The sequence below is a fragment of the Lepidochelys kempii genome, chromosome 3 (genome assembly GCF_965140285.1).
Source record: "Lepidochelys kempii isolate rLepKem1 chromosome 3, rLepKem1.hap1, whole genome shotgun sequence".
Lineage (NCBI taxonomy): Eukaryota > Metazoa > Chordata > Testudines > Cheloniidae > Lepidochelys > Lepidochelys kempii.
The window spans coordinates 129,956,885-129,977,076 of NC_136382.1; the positions used below are offsets into that span (position 1 = coordinate 129,956,885).

Below are 20,192 nucleotides of genomic sequence, written 5' to 3' on the forward strand. Positions count from 1 at the left end.
TTAGGGGTCTGGAACACATGAGTTATGAGGAGAGGCTGAGGGAGCTGGGATTGTTTAGCCTGCAGAAGAGAAGAATGAGGGGGGATTTGATAGCTGCTTTCAACTACCTGAAAGGGGGTTCCAAAGAGGATGGCTCTAGACTGTTCTCAATGGTAGCAGATGACAGAACGAGGAGTAATGGTCTCAAGTTGCAGTGGGGGAGGTTTAGGTTGGATATTAGGAAAAACTTTTTCACTAAGAGGGTGTTGAAACACTGGAATGCGTTACCTAGGGAGGTGGTAGAATCTCCTTCCTTAGAGGTTTTTAAGGTCAGGCTTGACAAAGCCCTGGCTGGGATGATTTAACTGGGAATTGGTCCTGCTTTGAGCAGGGGGTTGGACTAGATGACCTTCTGGGGTCCCTTCCAACCCTGATATTCTATGATTCTATGAATTATCATTCTACACCTGCTGGGCTGGTAGTTGAATCTTTCCTTGGTGCTATTGAGGTGGCCAGTGTACAGATTCAAGAGCCACAGGAACAAGGGTTAGGCTGGGCCCCCAGGATCACTATTGGCATTTCAACATCACCAATGTTAATCCACCAGTCGGGGAAGAAAGTCCCAGCTTGTAACTTTAACAGTCCTGTGTTCTTAAAAAGACAAGCATCATATACCTTCCCTGACCAGCCAATGTTGATGTTGGTGAAGCATCCTCAGTGATCCACCAACACTTGCATAACCATAGAAAAGTAGCTCTTTCTGTTGATGCACTCTGGGGCAAGGTGGCCTGGTGCTAAAATAGGGATGTGTGTGCCATCTATCACTCCATTACATTTCAGGAACTCCACTGCTGAAAATCCATCCATTACATCCTGCAAATTGCCAAGAGCCGGAGGGGATTAATGGCCCCGCATACTTGCATGTCAACCATAGGTGCCGACCCCCCACCCCTGGCCCTGCCCCTACACCACCCTTGCACCACCCCAATTCCACCCCCTTCCCCCAAGTTACCGCCCCTGCCCCGCCTCTTTACTGCTTCCTTCCCTGAGTGCGCCGAATCCCCACTTCTCCCCCTCCCTCCCGGAAAGTCCTAAGCGCCACCAAGCAGCTGTTAGGCGGCGGGCAGGAAGTGCTGGGAGGGGGAGGAGCAGGGACACGGTGAGCTCGGGGGGGGGGGGGAGCTTGGCTGCTGGTGGGTGCAGAGCACCCGCTAATTTTTCCACAGAGTCGGTGCCTATGGTGTCAACGGCCTGCACAATGGATTTTCCAACTCCAAAATGATTTCCCACTGACTGGTAGCAATCAAGCATTGCAAGTTTCCACAGTAAGATTGCCACTCATATCTTCACTGTCAGTGCTGCTCTTATTCTGATGTCCACGCACTGGAGAGCTGGAGTGAGTGCAACACAGATCCAGGAATGTGGCCTTGCTCATCCAAAAAGTTCTGCAGTCACTACTCATCATCCCAAGCCTGCATTACAATGTGATCCAACCCATCAGTGCTCGTTTCTCGGGCCGAGAAGCAGCACTTCACTGTCCGCAGCTGCTCCATGAATGAATGCCACCCAACAACCTTGAATTTTCGCCATGTCCCACAGCAGTGTGTCCTCCATGAAATTGTCCTGTCCCCCGATTTGGTTCTTCTTGCAGCTCTGCAAATACTGGAGGATTCTGTCCTGTGCTTGCTATGCTCATGACAGTAGTAAAGAGCTGTGGACATTCCATTTTTCTGTGACAGATGGACGACAGCAAGGAGGGCCGTGCAGGTTTATGGGATTTTTTAATAAGGCACAAAAATTATGGGATATGAATGACATTATGGGATGGAGAAAGTTGCATGCTGGAAAGTTGACCCTTTGCTCCCAGTCACCATACACGACTTGTTTCTGCTTCACCACACATTGCCAAAACTTCCCCAAAGACATTGCACGGGATAGTGACGAGTTGCACACTGGGATACCTACCCATGGTGCACAACACTGTGCATTGAGAAAAGCACTCCTGGTGAGCACATGCAGCATTAACGCAAGGAGCCTAATATGCAGGCACACAAGTAATGTACTAACTGCGATGGCTTTATGATGATTTCTTTTAAAAGTAACCTTAATTCTGAATTTCCTCAGTTTATAACGCTTAATTTGGGAATAGTTACAACATCCCTGTAATGTTTTCTACCCTTAAGTTACTGATACATACTCTGAACCGTAACTTCATCTTAATATTGTCTGGGATATATATTAATATCACGCATTAGGCCATGCCAATTTTCATCTACAAGCAGATGAACATTTTTGCTCAATAAATATCAGGTTTTCTGAAAAACATGTTGCTTTTAATTAGTATGGTTTAATTTGAAAGTGAACATGTTTCTAGAATCTTTAACATCTATTTTCAAGAGAAAAGACAACTCACCTTTGCATTTAACATATATATCCGATTTCCAGCACATACTGCCACAGCCTGGTCATCTGGACTAAATCGTACATAAAGCACCATTCCCAAAAGAGTTCCTATAACAATTCCTCGAGGCATTAACCCTATAATAATTTTAAAAAGATTAGTATTGTGTCATAAAAACAAAAATTCAAACACTTCAATATAGTTTTAAATTTAAAGCATAACTATAAATTTAGTAACTGAATGGCTACTACAGGTCAATAGCCACTCAAAAGTTAAGGATGTGTTGAGCTTTTCATTTAAAACAGGACTTTATTCCCTTTATTTCACTCTTTAATTACTACCTTTCACCTCCAAATTTATAATTAACATTCAGGAGACAACTTCTAGGGAACCATCTGAATGAACTGTTTGCTCAATTTTATACTAAAAACATTTAAATCATCCAGTTTTCAAATGTAGCCCAAAATAGCTTGCCATTTTTTGTCTTTTTATAACAGAATATTGGGGGGGCCAGGGGAGAAGACATCTTACAAGTTAACTTGTGTATCAAAAGCAGGAAGGTCTCATGACCAGCTTGCCTAGTGGTCTGGTCATTGCTTTACAGTTTCTGCTGCTCTAGTTGTCTGAGAGGGCACCAGCTGTGGCCTCAATCACCCCCTTGTGCTGCGATTGCTCCCCCAGAGCTTGGTTACTACAAGGGAGCCAGGGGGAAGTGGGGCCCAAGGTAGGGGGACCCGGGCCCACCCACTCCACCAGATCCGAGGGCCCTAGCATATATCAAAGTGCCCAGCTCCAGTTACTAAGCTACCCCAAAATATGTTTCCACTTGGGTCACTTCATACCAGTCTGAATCTCCTCAGCTTGGGGCGTGATTACTGGTTTAGCAGACTCTCCTCAGTCTGTCTGTGTTCGGTCAATTTTGCTTAAGGCTTTCAAATCCCCAAGGAGAGGAGGGGGCACCAAAGTCCCTCCTGTTAGCACAGCCTTCATAAAGCTGTTGCCACTCTCCACACAGCTCTCAGCATCAGCCACGCTTCCTGATTCCATATGCAGCTCACTCCCCACTTTTTCCTGTGCTACCAGTGCTCCTTTGAACTCTTCCTCCACTGGCAATATGCCTTGCACCTGTTGAAGGGCAAAGCCACCCTTGTCCCATATTGGTCTACTCCCCACCCTGCTTCCATGTGAAGCTTGTAGACTGCATCACACACCCTTCCCCATAATTTTTCAGTCACCGGGCTTGCTTGTATTGACAGTTCCCTCAGTCTCAGGAAAAGAAGGCTGCATTTTTATGACCTTTACTGGGTCAATGCAGTACTTCAAAGCGGTATGGTTGGCAGGACAAATACCACTACATGACTCAGTGATTGTGATCCTTTATAGAATGTAGCCATCGTAGGGGTGCATGATCTGTCACTAGCTGGAATGGTTGGCCCCACAGGAAGCAAAGCCAGGCCTCAACAGCCAACTTTACCATTACAGCACCTTCTCTATCACTGACTAGGGGACTTCTCAAGGAAACAGCTTCCTGCTATGATATACGATAGGATGCAAGAAGTAGGGGGAGAGGAGCAACAATCCATCTCCAAGATCAACATCCAATGCGTCTGTTTGTAAAATAAAAGGTTTTAAAATGTCAAGGTGTAATAAAACAGGTTCCTGTTTTATAAAAGGTGTAATAAAACAGACTTTTTTTAGTGCCTGGAAGGCCTTGTCACAGGCCACAGTCTACTGGATCTTTCTGGGTGTGGCATCTTTTACTAGCCTGTTAGGGGTGCAGCTATTGTGGCAAAGTTGGGTAGGAACAACCGACAGCAGCATTTCTCAAACTGGGGTCCGCAGACCCCTGGGGTTCCGCAAGCGTACTCCAGGAGGTCCAAGGGCCCCGCTGATAACTCCTTCCCCTCCCTCCCAATACCTCCTGCATGCCAGGGAACAGCTGATCAGCAGCGTGCAAGAGGCACTAGTAGAGTTGCCTGCCCGGGGCTAAGGCAGGCTCCCTACCTGCCTTGGTTCCATGTGGCTCCCAGAAGCGGACGCCAGGTCTCTGTGGCTGCCCATGGGGGCTCCGCAAGCTGCCCCACCCCAAGTGCCAGCTCAGGAACTACGACCAATGGGAGCTGTGGGGACAGAGCCTGCTGGCGTGGGGGCAGCGCACAGAGCCTCACGGGCCGCCCATGCACCTAGGGGCCACAGGGACCTGGCAGCCACTTCCTGGGAGCCGCAGTAAGCACTGCCAGGACCCCACACCCTGAACACCTTCCACACCCCAACCCCTTGCCCAGTACAGAGTCCCCTCCCCCACCCAAACTCCCTCCCAGAGCCCACATCCCCACACACACCCCAACCCTCTGCCCCACCCTTGAGCCCGCTGCTGCATCCCAAACCCCTCATCCCCTGCCATACCCCAGAGCCCTCACCCCTACACTCCAACCTCCTGCCCCAGCCTTGAGCCCCCTCCTACACCCCAAACCCCTCATACTCAGCCCCAACCCAGAGCCCTCATCCCCCTCCAGCACCCCAATCTCATGCCCCTGCCTAGTGAGAGCGAGTGAGGGTGGGGGAGAGCGAGCGACAGCAGGAGGGGGGATGGAATGAGCAGGGGCAGGGCCTCAGAGAAGGGACAGGGCAGGGGGGCCCTGAAAATTTTTAAATCAAAATGGGGGTCCTTGGGTTGCTAAGGTTTGTGAACCACTGCATATAGTATCCCACTAGCCCCAGGAAGCTGTGCACTTGTCTCTTCATAGAGGGGATCTGGCCTTGTGACAAGGCCTTTATCTTCCTTACTAATGGGCATAGCTGTCCCCTGCCCACAGCGTACCCCAGATAGTTCACTTCCCGGTTGGCTAATCAACCTTTAGCCAGGTTAGCTGTCAGCCTGGCCTCTTGGACTGTCCGTGGGACCACTGGGAGGTGATGTATATGGTTGTCCCAGGTTCTGCTCTAGATGACAATATTGTTGATATAAGCAGCCATATATTGACTATGGGGACACAATACCTTATCCATTAACCTCTGGAACACAACCATTGCCCCATGCAGATCTAAGAGCATAGTTCTAAACTGGAATAAGCCCAGGAGCATTAAAAAAAGACAGTTTTTTCACTGGAATCAGGGATATGGGCATCTGCCAGTACCCCTTAGATAGGTTAAGGGTGAATATATAGCTGGCAGCCTCTCCAGCAATTCGTCGACACGCAGTATGGGACAGACATCAAATTTGGATCTTGCATTCACTTTTGAAAATCTATGCAGCATCATGTTGAGCTGTCCTGTCTGGGTACAAACATTATTGGACTTCACCACTCACTGTGAGACTCCTGGATGACCCTCATGGCCAACATTTTCTGTAGCTCTTGTCTCACAATTGCCCACATTTTTTCTGGGTAATGGTTGCACGCTTTCTGGCCAGGTTCAGTCTCTATATAATGGAGCACCAGACGCATCTGGCCTGGTGGTGCCAAAAACACAGAGGGGAATGTGCTGATGAGTGTGTATCTGCTGTTCCTGTGGGGTCATAAGCCTTACCCGGTTGATACAGTCCCCAACTGGAGAACCACTGTGGCACAGCTCAGGCTCAGTGGGCAATGGAGTGATGAAGAGCCGCTCCTGTTCTTTCCATACCTTTGGTAAATTGATGTGATTTATTTGTGAGACTTACCTTTTCCCAGGCTGGTGAACTTCATAATCTACAGCTCCAAACCGTCTTATTATTTGAAAGAGACCCTGACACCAAGCCAACAGTTTAGACTCAGAGTTGGGTAACAGAAGCAGCACCTGGGCGCATTTGGAATTCTCGGATATGGGCACCTTTGTTATAGTTCTTCTCTTGGTCATGTTGAGTCTTCAACAAGTTCTCCTTTGCAAACTCACACAGGGATTTTAACTTCTCTCTTAATCACAGTATATACTGTCCTGAGTTGGTGGACCGATTCATGTCCCTTCCATGTTTCATTAATCAGATTTAACATTCCCCAGGGCTGTCTCCCATAATGCAACTCAAATGGAGAAAATCCCATAGAAGTATAGGGAACTTCCCACATGGAGAACGGAAGGGAGGGTAGGAGCTGATTCCACTAATGAGGATCGGAGGCCACAAACTTCTTAAGTATCTCTGTCATGGTGTTATTGAAACACTCCGCCAGTTTGTCAGTGATAAACAAATGTTCTTAGGGCTTTCACCTTTAGCAAGTTACATAGGTCTTCCATTACCTGTGACACAAAAATGGTTCCCTGGCCAGCAATTATTTCTTTAAGAATCCCTACCTAGGCAAAACATTTATCAACTTGGTGATGATGACTGCCACCTTTGTGGAGCAGAGGGGCATCACCTCAGGGTAGCATGAAGCTTAGTCCATGCTCACTAAGATGTATTGGTGCCTTGCACGCTTTTTCCAGTGACCCTATTAAACCCATCCTTACTCTTTTGAATAGGGTCCCTACAATGTGTGGGGGGGGTGGGGGGCACATACTAGAGTGGCCTTAGGGACCTTCCTGGGATTCACCCACTGACATTTGGGGCATGAAGCACAATACTCCCACACTTCCTGGTGGACTTGAGGCCAACAAAAGCTCAGGGTCACCATTTCCAGTGTTTTTTCCTACCCAAGATGTCCTTCGCAGTATATCATGAGGGCCAGATTTAACACTTCCTGTTGAAACTTTTTGGGAACAAAGAGTTACAGCTAGTCTTCTCTGGTCTGTGGGTCTTTTGCCAACCAGTTTTTTTTCCCCTTTGTAATTCAAACTGTGGCTATTGTTTTCATAATTGTGGCTCGTGTACTTTATTGTTGACATGGACAATCTGTAGGTCTAGACAAATGTTAAATGATTCTGCTGCTTGACAATGAAGTCAGCTCAGCTCAAAAGCAGCTCTACATCAGGGGATGGAGTGTGCTAGTCCTTAGCTTGAGCTACTGCAGGGCATGGGCCATGAGTAGGATCACTGACTGGGGACATGGAAGGCCCTTCCCTATGGTCATTGTTTTTGGGGTTGGGACCATTACCTGAGTGCATTGATGTTCCTTCCCCTGAGTTGTCATCTCCACCTAATCCAACCAACCCCTGGAGGTCTCCTCTGATTGCATCTTCTGTCTCTCCCACTGTCCCCTCCAGGGACCACCCCCCCTTCCTAATTCCATCAGTACCTGTAATAACTTCTTGTATCACCCAATTATATTAGGGTAGGCTAAGTTCAGGGCCACCCCTACATGCGTGATGTCCGTGCAGTTCTGTATTGTTAGCTGGACTTGCCTCATGGCGTACAGACATACACCTCATGGATGCACTGAAAAAATAGGGTGCCTGAAGTTTCTCCCTCATGTCTATTAAGCTGTGGGCCCAGACTCCGTTAACTTGTACTGACACCACCAGTTTCTCTATCTTGCAAGCTCTAAAGTCAGCTAGAAGTGGCCCAGTTAACTGCACATGAAGTAGTCACCTGACTGGGGAGGTGCTTTGACTGTCTGGGCTCCCACACTTCATGGGGATCCTGTGGTGGGCCTTAAGTTGTGCCAGAATGGCCTTTTTGTCCCATCTCTCTGTAGGGATAAACCACCACAGTTGATCTACTCGGGTAGTCCCATCCCCACCACCACCCCTCTTGGGCTACCTTAGCAGTTATCCCCCTATTTGTGTGATGAATAAATAAAGAATGCATGAATGTGATTGCGTCTGCCAGCAGTGATCGAAGGGAGGGTGCTTAATTTACAGGAAAGTAGAGTAAATCCGGGGGGAGAAGGGGGGTTATCAAAGAGAAACCAACAGAACTTTCACACCGTAGCCTGGCCAGTCATGAAACTGGTTTTCAAAGCTTCTCTGATTCACACCGTGCCCTCCTGTACTCTTCTAACCGCCCTGGTATCTGGCTGCGCATAATCAGCAGCCAGGTGATTTGCCTCAGTCTCCCCCTTACACTCACAGATATTGTGGAGCGCACAGCAAGCAGTAATAACAATAGGAATATTAGTTTCGCTGAGGTCTAAATGACTCAGTAAACTGTGCCAGGGTGCTTTTAAAGACCCATATGCACATTCTATCACTATTCTACACTTGCTCAGCCTGTAGCTGAACAGCTCCTGACTACTGTCCAGGGTGCCTGTGTATGGCTTCATGAGCCATGGCATTAAGGGGTAGGCTGGGTCCCCAAGGATAACTATAGGCATTTCAACATCCCCAAGGGTTATTTTCTGGTCTGGAAAGTAAGTCCCTTGCTGCAGCTGTTGAAACAGACCAGAGTTCCTGAAGACGGGAGCGTCATGAACCTTTCCCAGCCATCCCACGTTGATGTTGGTGAAATGTCCCTTGTGATCCACCAGTGCTTGCAGCACCACTGAAAAGTACCCCTTTCGGTTTATGTACTCACTGCCTTGGTGCTCTGATGCCAAGATAGGGATATGAGTTCCATCTATTGCCCCGCCAGAGTTAGGGAATCCCATTGCAGCAAAGCCATCCACTGTGACCTGCACATTTCCCAGAGTCACTACCCTTGATATCAGCAGATCTTTGATTGTGTTGGCTACTTGCATCACAGCAGCCCCCACAGTAGATCTGCCCACTCCAAATTGATTCCCGACTGACCGGTAGCTGTCTGGCGTTGCAAGCTTCCACAGGGCTATCACCACTCGCTTCTCAACTGTGAGGGCTGCTCTCAATTTGGTATTCTTGCACTTCAGGGCAGCGGAAAGCAAGTCACAAAGTTCCATGAAAGTGCCCTTACACTTGCGGAAGTTTCACAGCCACTGGGAATTGTCCCAGACCTGCGACACTATGCAGTCCCACCAGTCTGTGCTCGTTTCCCGGGCCCAGAATCGGCGTTCCATGCCATGAACCTGCCCAGCTGACACCATGATGTGCACATTGCAGGGGCCCGTACTTTGTGAGAAGTCTATGTCCATGTCCTCATCACTCTTGTCACCATGCTGCAGTCACCTCCTCCTCACCTGGTTTCGCTTTTCTTGCAGGTTATGGTTCTGCATATCCTGCTGGATAACACGCACGGTGTTTATAGTGCTCATAATTGCTGCAGTGATCTGAGAGGGCTCCATGTTCCCAGTGCTACGGCGTCGGTGCTGAAAAAAGGCACGAAACGATTGTCTGCCATTGCTCTGGCGCAGGGAGGGGCGACTGACAACATGGCTTACAGGGAATTAAAATCAACAAAGGTGGTGGCTTTGCATCAAGGAGAAACAGAATGGCCCCCTCAAGGATCAAACTCAAAACCCTGGGTTTAGCACGCCGTTGATTTCACGGAGGGAGTGGGGGAGAAAATGAATACAAAACATATCTGGTCTATTTCTTGTTTTGATCCACTTCATCTATCTTTATACATCTTGCTGGCAGCAGACAGTGCAGTATGACTGCCAGCCATCGTCGTCTCCTGGCTGCTCGGCAGAAGATGGTGCAGTATGACTGCCGGCAGGACTCAATCTCCATGAGACAAAACTTAAAAGGGAAATAACCTGGCTGAGTCACTCCTGTGTCTGCCCAGGCGCCCCGACCAACCTCACCAAGGTCGACTAAAAGAGCACCCTGGAGTACAGCGACAATGGCTACCAGTCATACTGCACTGTCTGCTGCCAAAAGGCAATGAACTGCTGCTGTGTAGCAATGCAGTACCATGTCTGCCAGCACCCAGGAGACATATGGTGAGCTGAGTGGGCTCTATGCTTGCTGTGGTATGGCATCTGCACCCAGGAAAAAAGGTGCAAAACAACTGTCTGCAGTTACTTTCACAGAGGGAGGGCTTGACGATATGTACCCAGAACCACCCGTGACAAGTTTTTGTCCCATCAGGCATTGGGATTTCTACCCAGAATTCAAATGGGCGGCGGAGACTACGGAAACTGTGGGATAGCTACCCACAGTGCAACACTCTGGAAGTCGACAGTTGTCTCAGTACTGTGGACACACTCTGCCGTCTAAGTCCACTTAGAGCATTCATGTGGGGACACACACAATCGACTGTATAAAAACGCTTTCTACAAAACCGACTTCTATAAATTTGACCTAATTTCATAGTGTAGACATATCCTAAGTTACCACCATCTTTTTTAATTGCAGGCACCAAAACTGGATACAGTCTTCCAGCAACAGTTGCACCATTGCCAAACAGAGATAAAATAACCTCTTCTACTCTTACTCAAGATTCCTGTTTATGCATCCCAGCATTGTATTAGCTCTTTCGGCAATAGCATCTTACCGGGACTCATGTTCAGCTGATTATCCACCATGCCCCCCAAATATTTTTCACAGTCACTGCTCCCTAGGACAGAATGCTCCATCCTGACAGCATGGCCTACATTCCTGTTTTTTAGATGTATACATTTAGCCATATTCAAAACACAGATTGTTTGCTTGAGCCCAGTTGATTGAACAATCCAAAATCGCTCTGAATCAGTGACCTGTTTTCTTCATTATTTTCCACTCCAAGTTTTGTATCATCTGCAGACTTTTTTCAGTTGTGATTGTGTGTTTTCTTCCACATCATTGATAAAAATATTAACTAGTACAGAACTGATCCCTGTGGGACTCCACTGGAAAGACTCGCTATGACAATTCTCCATTTACAATTACACTGGGAGACCTATCAGTTAGCCAGGTTTTAATGACAGATTTCAGAGTAGCAGGCATGTTAGTCTGTATTCGCAAAAAGAAAATGTGTGCCATGTTTGCTTTATATTATTTTAGCTTTTAATCAAAACGTTGAGCGGTACTAAATCATACACTTTACAGAAACCTAAGTACGTTACATCAACCCTATTATTTTTTAACAACCAGACCTGTAGTCTCTCAAAAAGGATATCAGGTTAGTTTGACAGGAGCGATTTTCCATAAACATGTATTGATTTGCATTAAATTATATTACCCTCCTTTCATTCTTTATTAATCGAGTCCTGTATCAGTTGCTCTACTATTTTGTCTGGGGTCAATATCAGGCTAACAGGCCAAGAATTACCATTTTCTTTTAGTCTTCTGGAACTTCCCCAGTGTTCCAAGACTTAATAGAAATCAATGTTAATGGTCCAAGCTCTTTTAAAACTCTTGGATGCAAGTTATCTGGACCTTCTGCTTTAAAAAAAAAAAAAGTCTAAACTTTAATAGCTGCTGTTTAACATCCTCTACAGATACGAGTGGAATGAAAAGAGTTTTCACATCGCCACATAATAAGACTATGACATCTACTTTTTTCTCCCCAAATACAGAATAATAAATATTAACACTTCTGCCTTTTCTGCATTATTGATAATTCTGCCATTTCTATCTAGTAATGGAGCAATACCATTGTCAGGATTATGTTTCCCAAATATATTTAAAATGCCTTTTATTGTCCTTAACTCTGCTGGCTATAGAGGTCTTTGTGTCCCTTTGCTTCCCTTAGCAATTTGCTACAATTCCTAACTTCAGATTTATATACTGTGCTATCAATTTCCCTTTTCTTTCAGTTATTACATTTTATTTTGTATAGTTGCATTCACTTATCAATCTGGTACAGAGGGTATTTTTAACCATTATGGCCTTCTTCCTTGATTGTAGCTTTTGGGGCATCCAGTAAGGGGTTCTTAAATGACTCCCAATTCTCATATTCTCTCTCTCCCACACACACATACCCTCTACCTTGTCTGGACTTTATTTTTCTTGAACACTGTATATGTGATCACTTGTAGCTAAGCTACCATTTTTAGTTCTATGATCAGTTCCTCTTTATCTGTTAAGAGGAGGTCTAAAAGAATTCCCCTATGTTGGTTGCAACACTGAGTTAGAAAAATTGTTATCTATAAGGTTTAGAAAATCCAAGGATGTTTAGTAGTAGCAGCATGAGACCTCCAGCATACATCACTCAAATGGACATCCTCCCCAGGATCACATAGCTTTTTTTCCCCCCCTACACATTACTGATAAGTGCGTAAGGAGGCAGTTATCCTGTTCCCTACTGTGATTTGGTGGTCTGTAGCAGACACCAACTAATAGTCCACCTTGTACTTCATCTGTTAAGACATTGATCCATGAGCATTCAAGATAATATTCAAGTTATAAGTAACTCACACAGGTAATGCCATTTTTGACAGAGTGCCATCCTCCCTCCCCATTTGCCGACTTGATCCTTCCTAAATAGGTTCTAACCATTTTTGTTAAATGTTCCATAATCATGAATCATCCCATCAGGTTTCAGTAATACCAGCTAGATTGAAATTATGCTCATAAATAAGCAATTCCAATTCCTCTTGTTTGTTACAGAGGCTCCCAGCATTGGTTTGAATTCAGTTCAGACTATAGGTAATTCAAGAATTTATTCTCTTCATGTTTTTTGGTTCCTTGATTAATTTTGTTCTCAACATCCAAATGTTATGCTGAGCACTCATATCTTCCCTTTTTACCCTTTACTCAGGAGGGTGTTAAATAGTAAAAGGAGTCTTACAAACCTCTCCCTCAGGAGAAAGACTGCTGATCTGATCCATGGTAATGCCTATCAGGCTAATCAAATAATAAGGTACTATTCATCATGATTAAGGGTGGCAGAATCTAGCCTTAAGAAGTCACATTTACCACTTGCTACTCAAAAGTAACTTTTCTATAAAAACACATTACCTTGTAGTGCTTTCTTTGTGCACTCATCCAGGTTCCATACTATCACATAGTCACAGGAAGCAGAGCAGACAAGAAGTGGATTGATTTTACTTCCAAACGCCAGTGCCGTGATTGAATGGTGATGTCCTGCCAAGTGCAATGGCTGGCAAATATAACATTTTTTTAGGTCCATAGGTCATTTCTAATTATGATGAAAACAAAGCTGTATTTTTCCCCTCTTATTTGCTAACTAGCAACATTCAATTATTCATCCAAACTGAATTTTCTTTAATGATTAAAATCCATTCACCAAACTGCATTATGGCTTACTGCCATGCTTGCCAAAAGAACAGTCAAATAATTGTCCACATTCCAAATATAAAATGTGGAGTCTAGTAAGGACAATAGCCTACACTACAAAAAATGATGTACCCAAACCCAACATTTTTCTTCCCCCCCCCCATCCATTTTAATGCACTTTTAAAATATTATACTGAAAATCTAAACACACAAGTTTTGGGTTTTACCTGATGATGAGCAGGGTTATCGCCAGTATTCCAGATGCATAGCTCATTTCCATTCAAAGGAAAAGCACAGTAATGTAGATTACAAGCAAGTTGAACATGAGACTCTGGCACTTTGGATCTAAACATTTGTTTCTCAAGAACTATGTCATGGCTACATCCTTCTTCAGTGAAACAAAGGTCCACTGGGCTCTCCATAAGACAGCTGAAATAAACATCACATTAGAATATCACTAAAAATTCTCATTAAGAATATTTTTTGTTTTTTTCTGTTTTGCTGCCTTTTGAATCATCCAGTATAGAATACTCCCAGAGACAGATTACTGGACATTGTGCCTGGTTCTGAAAGTGCCAAATACCCTGAACAACTGGAGATAAAGAGTACCCAGTTTTACAAAAGAGGCTGTCCGCATCTTGCAGGATTTTGCCCAGTGATGTCTTGTAGAGGAATGACAATATTACAAGAACAATTCCAAAAATCTGACAGTGTGCTGCATGCAAAGTTAGATAAGATATACCTTAAAGCAGAGGCTCAGAACCTGTGGACCATGACCCAAAATTGGGTCACCAGAATGTGTCAAAAAGTTCCGTGGGAAGCCTAGGGAGAGGGGGGAAGGAGTACATATAGGGTGGCCAGGTGCCCTTTATTTTTTTAAAAACTAGAAAGTCTGGTCAAAGAGGGGACCTGACAGTGTCCGGTCACATCTCCTGACCGGACACCTAAAGCCTTACTGCGGGTGGGGGAGGCACTGGGTCATCACCTGCACCAGTCCCTACACAGCCAAGGCTGGCTCCTACCAGCATCAGGCGGCTGCAGCTCCCAGCCGCAGCTCCGCAAATGACTCCCTCCCTACCAGGGCAGAGGAGGGGAGAAGAGCAGCAAGCAACAGGGGTGGGAGGGAAGAGGAACGAATGGGGAGTGGGCTCTTGGAGTGAAGAGGCGGAGCTGGCATTTAATTTCAAAAAGGGGAACTACATAAAAATGAAGCAGGACCAACACCAACTAAATCATCCCAGCCAGGGCTTTCTCAAGCCGGGCCTTAAAAACCAACCCATTCCAGTGCTTCACCCCATCTCAAAAAAATATATATTGGAATTGGAAAAAGCTCAGAAAAGAGCAATAAAAATTATTAGGGGTATGGAACAGCTTCCATATGGGGAAAGATTAATAAGACTGGGACTTTTCATCTTGGAAAAGAGACAACTAAGGGGGAATATGATAGATACAAAACCACCACTGGTGTGGAGAAAATAAAGAAGGAAGTGTTATTTACCCTTCTCATGACACACGAGCTAGGAGGAACCAAATGAAATTAACAAGTAACAAAAGGAAGTATTTCTTCACACAACACACAGTAAACCTGTGGAACTCTTTGCCAGAGAATGTTGTGAAGGCAAAGACTATAAGAGGGTTCAAAAAAAGAGCTAGATAAATTCATGGATAGGCCCATCAATGGCTATTAGCCACGATGGACAGAGATGGTGTCCCTAGCCTTTGTTTGCCAGAAGCTGAGAATGAATCACTTGCTAATTACCTGTTCATTCCCTCTGGGGCACCTAGCATTGGCCACTGTTGGAAGACAGGATACTGGGCTAGATGGACCTTTGCTCTGACCCAGTATGGCCGTTCTTACAGGGAGGTTCTGGCACTCCTGCTAGAGTGTCTGGTTTTTAAATATTACAGAGCTGGCAAGATACAGAGCCTGCCCCATACTAACCTCACAGAGGCAGATCCTGTAGCTCCAGTCCCAGAGGGCTAGAGAGGCTTGGCTCCCCATTCCAAGTGTTGCAGCACACACAAGTTTGACCAGCTGCCCCTCCATCAGGATAATGGGGGACCAGCTGGGACAAATTTGTGAAAGTAGCATTGCAATCCCATCTACCAGATCATGACACCATTCGCACAAATTTGGCCCAGCTGGGCCCTCATTAGAGGGACTGGACCAAGCCTGAGCAGTGTTGTGACCCCTAAGGTCAAAACGAGTGGGAAACCAAGCCCAGCCAGCCCTGTGGGACAGGAGCCACTGCTAGGTATACATGGTGTACTTATTACATTAGTATCTATATTATATATCCTAGGTAAGAAATATTTACTAAACCAGATATTGTTTGGTGGGCCAGGAGGGCACGAAACCTACTTTCTGGGTTGCCACAGGTCATCCAGATTTACCAATGGGTCCTGAACCCAAAAAGGGTGAGATTGAGAACCAAAGCCTTAAAGAATATTTTCAGTTTTGATTATAATTTACTCTTTTAAAACGATTGTGTAGATTGCACCGCAAGCCCTTGCGTCCCTGAACAGATTTCACACACCTACTCTTAAAACTCAAGGGCACTTTTCGCGGGTGCAGTAATTCACCCCTGTGACCAGCACCAGGCTCATACCGGACTTAAACGCTGACAGCAAGGCTTAAGGGAGACGATCGCGGGACTGGACTCGAGCGGCCACGCAGGTCAGTTTCGCCCTGCAGACGGGGATGTTCACACGCGGCCCCAGGCATCAGGTGCGCGCTTCCAACAGACACCCGCCGCTAACGCGCCGCAGCCGGGACAGCGCGAGAGCGAGCACAGCTTGGGGCTGGATTCGTTTCACCTCCGCTGCGGCTGCCCGTGTAGACCAGCCCGGGCAGCGTTTCTCTCCCGCCCCAGGGCTCCCTGCCGCCAGCCGGTGCACGCGGGGGCCCGCTGCTCCTCTCTTGACGTTTAACGTTGGCTCTCGGTCCGGGCTCCGCGCAGCTCACACCGCGGGGGGGAGCGACAGGAGCCAAACTCGGCCCCGCCACGTGTCGCTGTTTCCATGGAGACAGGGCACCTGGTCAAACCAACTACGTCACTCACTGTCGCCGCCGCGTTCGACGCCCTCGCGCCTCCCCCCGGACTGGCAGGTGGGGGCCCCACCCCCGGCGGCGGTCCTTACGTTAGGGCCCGATAATGATAGCGCACTTCCGCCGGGGGCGCAGACGCTCACCGTGTGGGGGGAAGGGGCCGAGCCCGACTCGCTCTCTCGTCCGTCCACCCCCGCTATCTGCGGCGACTCGCAGCGCAGAAACGCATCGGCCGGCCGGTTTCTCGGGTAGCGGAGACGCCGACGGGCCGCCGAGCGGGACAACTCAGGCCGCGGAACCCCTCCGCCTTTTCCCGGCCCCCTGCCAGGTGTAGCGGGAGGGCACAGGCCCGTGGGGCGGGGCCACGGCCGCCTGCCCCTCGATGGGGACGGATGTAGGGCGGAGAGCAGGAGGGTCAGCCCTATGGCTACAGCACCCACACACCCCACCGACCTCCAGACAACAGCCACATACCCCACAGCTGTACAGCAACACGCAGTGCACGGTTATGCACTCCACAGCCTATCGCCAATAGCGCACCACCCAGCTGCTCTAGCTGCCCTTTGCTGGGCACTCAGCAGGCTCCTATGTTTGAACTCAGTGGAGCCCTGTGCTCTTAGTGCCCCTCGGCCTGGGTATGCTCCCCTCACTCTCGCTTCCTTTGGCCTTAGCCCCAAGACCAGTCCTGAACCCCACAAGACTCCCCAGTAGATTAATTGTGCCTTTCCCAGAGCTCCACCCTTTGGGTGTTGGCTCTGATTGACAGTTTATCGTTCAGGGACATGTGGTTCTTGAAGCAAAGAAGACACAAACTTTGCAGAAGGATTGCTAAACTAGCCATTAATTTCTTTAGCCTCCACAAGAGATATACAGATCCATGCAAAATGAGAAACACCTGTATTTGGTTCAGAGCCATAGTTTTCTCACCATCCCTAAGCATTCACTGGGATTTAGTCAGTGTATTCAAGGGTCTCCAGGTCCCCTCTCCTGAGGCTCAAGTTCAGTCTTCTCTTTCTGTTTTGACAGTGAGAGCACTGCTCATGCTCAGACCAGACCTGGTCCTTTTATAACTTATATTTCCCTACCCTTCTGTCCTCTGATTCTGCTGGTCAACCTCAAAAGACCCTGCTCAGGTGATCAAGATCTGCCATCAGGTGGTCTATTGCTTGGTTATGACTTATCTGGAGTTCACACTCAAAAAACTGGTTTTACCTAGGGTGCAGCAATCCATTTGTTCTAGGGGAAGGCTTATTGCATTATTGATGATCCTTAATGACTGTCTCAGTAAGAGGGGCAAGGTGGATGAGATAATATGTATTGGACCAACTTCTGCTGGTGAGAGAGAGAGAGAAACTTTCGAGCTTGCACAGAGCTCTTCTTCAGGTCTGGGAAACGAAAGGCATGTCTACGCTACAATCTTAAATCGAGCTATGTTGGTTTGACTTACACTCCACACTACCCCTCCTCCGTTGGTGGTGCACATCCTCACCAGAAGTGCTTCCATTGACTGAAGAGGGGCAGTGTGGGGGACTGCTGGTTTCTCGCCTCCCCACTCCCAGCGAGAAGTGGTGGGGAAGTTGTGCAGGACTTCTTGCCTCCTGACAGGCTCCAGTCAGCTGCTGTGCTCCCAGTAGGGAGCCAGGACCCAGGGGGCAGCAGGGCTCCCAGGGGGGAGTCCAGACAGCAGCCCAGCTTGGAGTAGAGACTCAGCAGCGGCCTGGCTGGGGATCCATGTCTCCACTGAAGCTGTGAAATTGACAGGACAGCCAGCAGCTGACAGTGTCTACACACACTGCGTTGCCCTGACTACACTGACAAAAACCCTATGCCTCTCATGGAGGTGGAGTTATTATGTTGGTGTAGTACGGCATTGACATTGGCAGGATCACGCTGTAGATAGACGCTGACATAGTTAGGTTTCAAAGTAGCAGCCAGGTTAGTCTGTATCGGCAAAAAGAAAAGGAGTACTTGTGGCACCTTAGCGACTAACAAATTTATTTGAGCATAAGTTTTCATGAGCTACAGCTCACTTCATCGGCTGTAACTGACGAAAGCTTCTGCTCAAATAAATTTGTTAGTCTCTAAGGTACCACAAGTACTCCTTTTCTTTTCACATAAGCTGCCTTATGTTTACCTAACTCTGTAGTGCAGACCAAGCCTAACTCCAAGTGTCACTGCTAAATACAAGATGGCACACATTGTTTACCACAAGTAGTTAACATGTATTTCAAGGGACCATTCAAGGTGAAGTGACCCATTCACACCCCTCCAGTCACAGGGAGAAAAGGAAGAGGGGGTGGAAGCAGCTGGAGGAGGTGGTTGTTGTTAGTGGGTTACAGATTAGATTATTGTAATAAGCCATAAATCTGATGTCTCTATTCAGTCCAGGACAAAAGGGGTTGTGAAACCTGCTTGGGAATTTTGGACATAGGGGTTTTGCTCGGTATTATGTGTGTTTGATTGAGAGGGAAGGCAGAACAGACTGAGAATGAGAGAGACTCAAAGGCAGAAAGAAAGCCAAGTGGCAGCCTGAGAGCATGGTGTGACCCTGGAGAAGCCTACAGGAAGGTTCTGGGTGTGGTGCTAGATACAGGGCTAGGGGAAGTAAGCAAAGAAGCTGTCCCCCATTTTTTGGTTTCTCCTACATTCAGAGAAGTAGGACTTTGTACATTTCTTGTCAATAAACAAGATTGCATCAAAGAAAATACCAGACTCCATCATCAATTTCTACTCCCAACTGGGACAACCTCAGGACCTTGACCTTTGATTAATTACTTGAGTTAAAAAGGGGTAACACTGATGTCAAAGGTGGGATCTGCTTTCCAAGGAGAGAGGTTATAAGGTGCTGTACCTGAACCAAGATAGAAGAAATGATGGCAGTGCTTGCAGAAATCAAAGATGGCCATGTAGTAGGAAGAGAGCCTAGGATGTAAGGCCTTGTATCAGAGGCCTAGTATGAGGCAGGACCTGCTCACAGAATCTGGCAAGAACTGGACTAATATTGCAAAAAATACACATTCCTAGGAATTGCTAAGCACAGAGTACTCACACAAACACATCCTGATATTAAATGGTGCCAGAACATCCCAATATTAAGAATTGTACAAAAATTTTTTCCAAGGATAACAGGAGCACACTGACCCCTTCTAAAAGATACGGTTAGGATAACTACATAATAAAGATGTTTTAATTGAGCCAACGTGTACAAGGTGATGGGTGACAACTAGCCATGTCAGGGGGCAGTAACTAATTTTGTCAAAGGCAGTACATAACTTGTTTGTATCAGGGTATAAAAATATCTTGAAGGAAGTATCTTTGGCCAGCAGAGGGGGAGAATGAAAAGTTCCACCATTCATTGAGCTGCGTCCATTGTCATAGGCATACATGTCTTAGTATCCTCATAGAGTCTGCCAGGTGCTATTACCGTGCTTTGTCAACAATAAACCTGGCCTAGCACCTTTGTACCTTAACAGATCTTGTGATCATTGGATGGTTCACTTGAGGTCTGCTGTGCCGGCTGTCTGCACAGAGCTGGGGCAGCACACGGGAAGAACACACACGCAGCCAAATGTCTAACCACAGGCCAAATTGAATTAAAGCAAGACCTAAAACAGGCTTCACAAAAAGAATGTAATACAAGCCCAACAATAAGATCTAAAACAAGAGCCGAAGGTTTCCCAGAAAGGGCTCAAAGATAACTTGCAGACTAATATGAGATCTGTGTTGGAGCAGCAGCTGCAAAGTGCCCGGACAGATTGGGAACCCCATCCACTTGGGCCAAAAATGTGTAACAATACAATATCCATTGCTACTATTTCAGTTCTACATTTACCTCACATGTAAGAGTACCAGATAAAACTTTTATTTCAGCATTGTGATGACAACAAAGGTATCATA

General features: G+C 46.8%; 1 protein-coding gene across 7 annotated transcripts in view; it reads right to left on the reverse strand.

The window, feature by feature from the left end:
• Positions 1-16,709, reverse strand: part of WDR27 (WD repeat domain 27) — a 188,780-nt gene extending 172,071 nt beyond the window's left edge. For 2 of the 7 annotated variants that reach the window (XR_012158137.2, XM_073337961.2), the window contains exons 1-4: positions 15,856-16,702; positions 13,474-13,675; positions 12,968-13,109; positions 2,393-2,517 (exon numbers count right to left, since the gene is read on the reverse strand). Coding sequence is in view for 6 of the 7 variants with exons in the window: in XM_073337961.2 (XP_073194062.1) it covers positions 2,393-2,517; positions 12,968-13,109; positions 13,474-13,668 (462 nt within the window). In the remaining variant the exon portion in view is untranslated. Of the gene's footprint in view, positions 1-2,392; positions 2,518-12,967; positions 13,110-13,473; positions 13,676-15,855 lie in introns of those variants that run through there. The other 5 variants (XM_073337962.2, XM_073337963.2, XM_073337966.2 and 2 more) reach the window with 5 other exon arrangements.
• Positions 16,710-20,192: the final 3,483 nt, after the last annotated feature.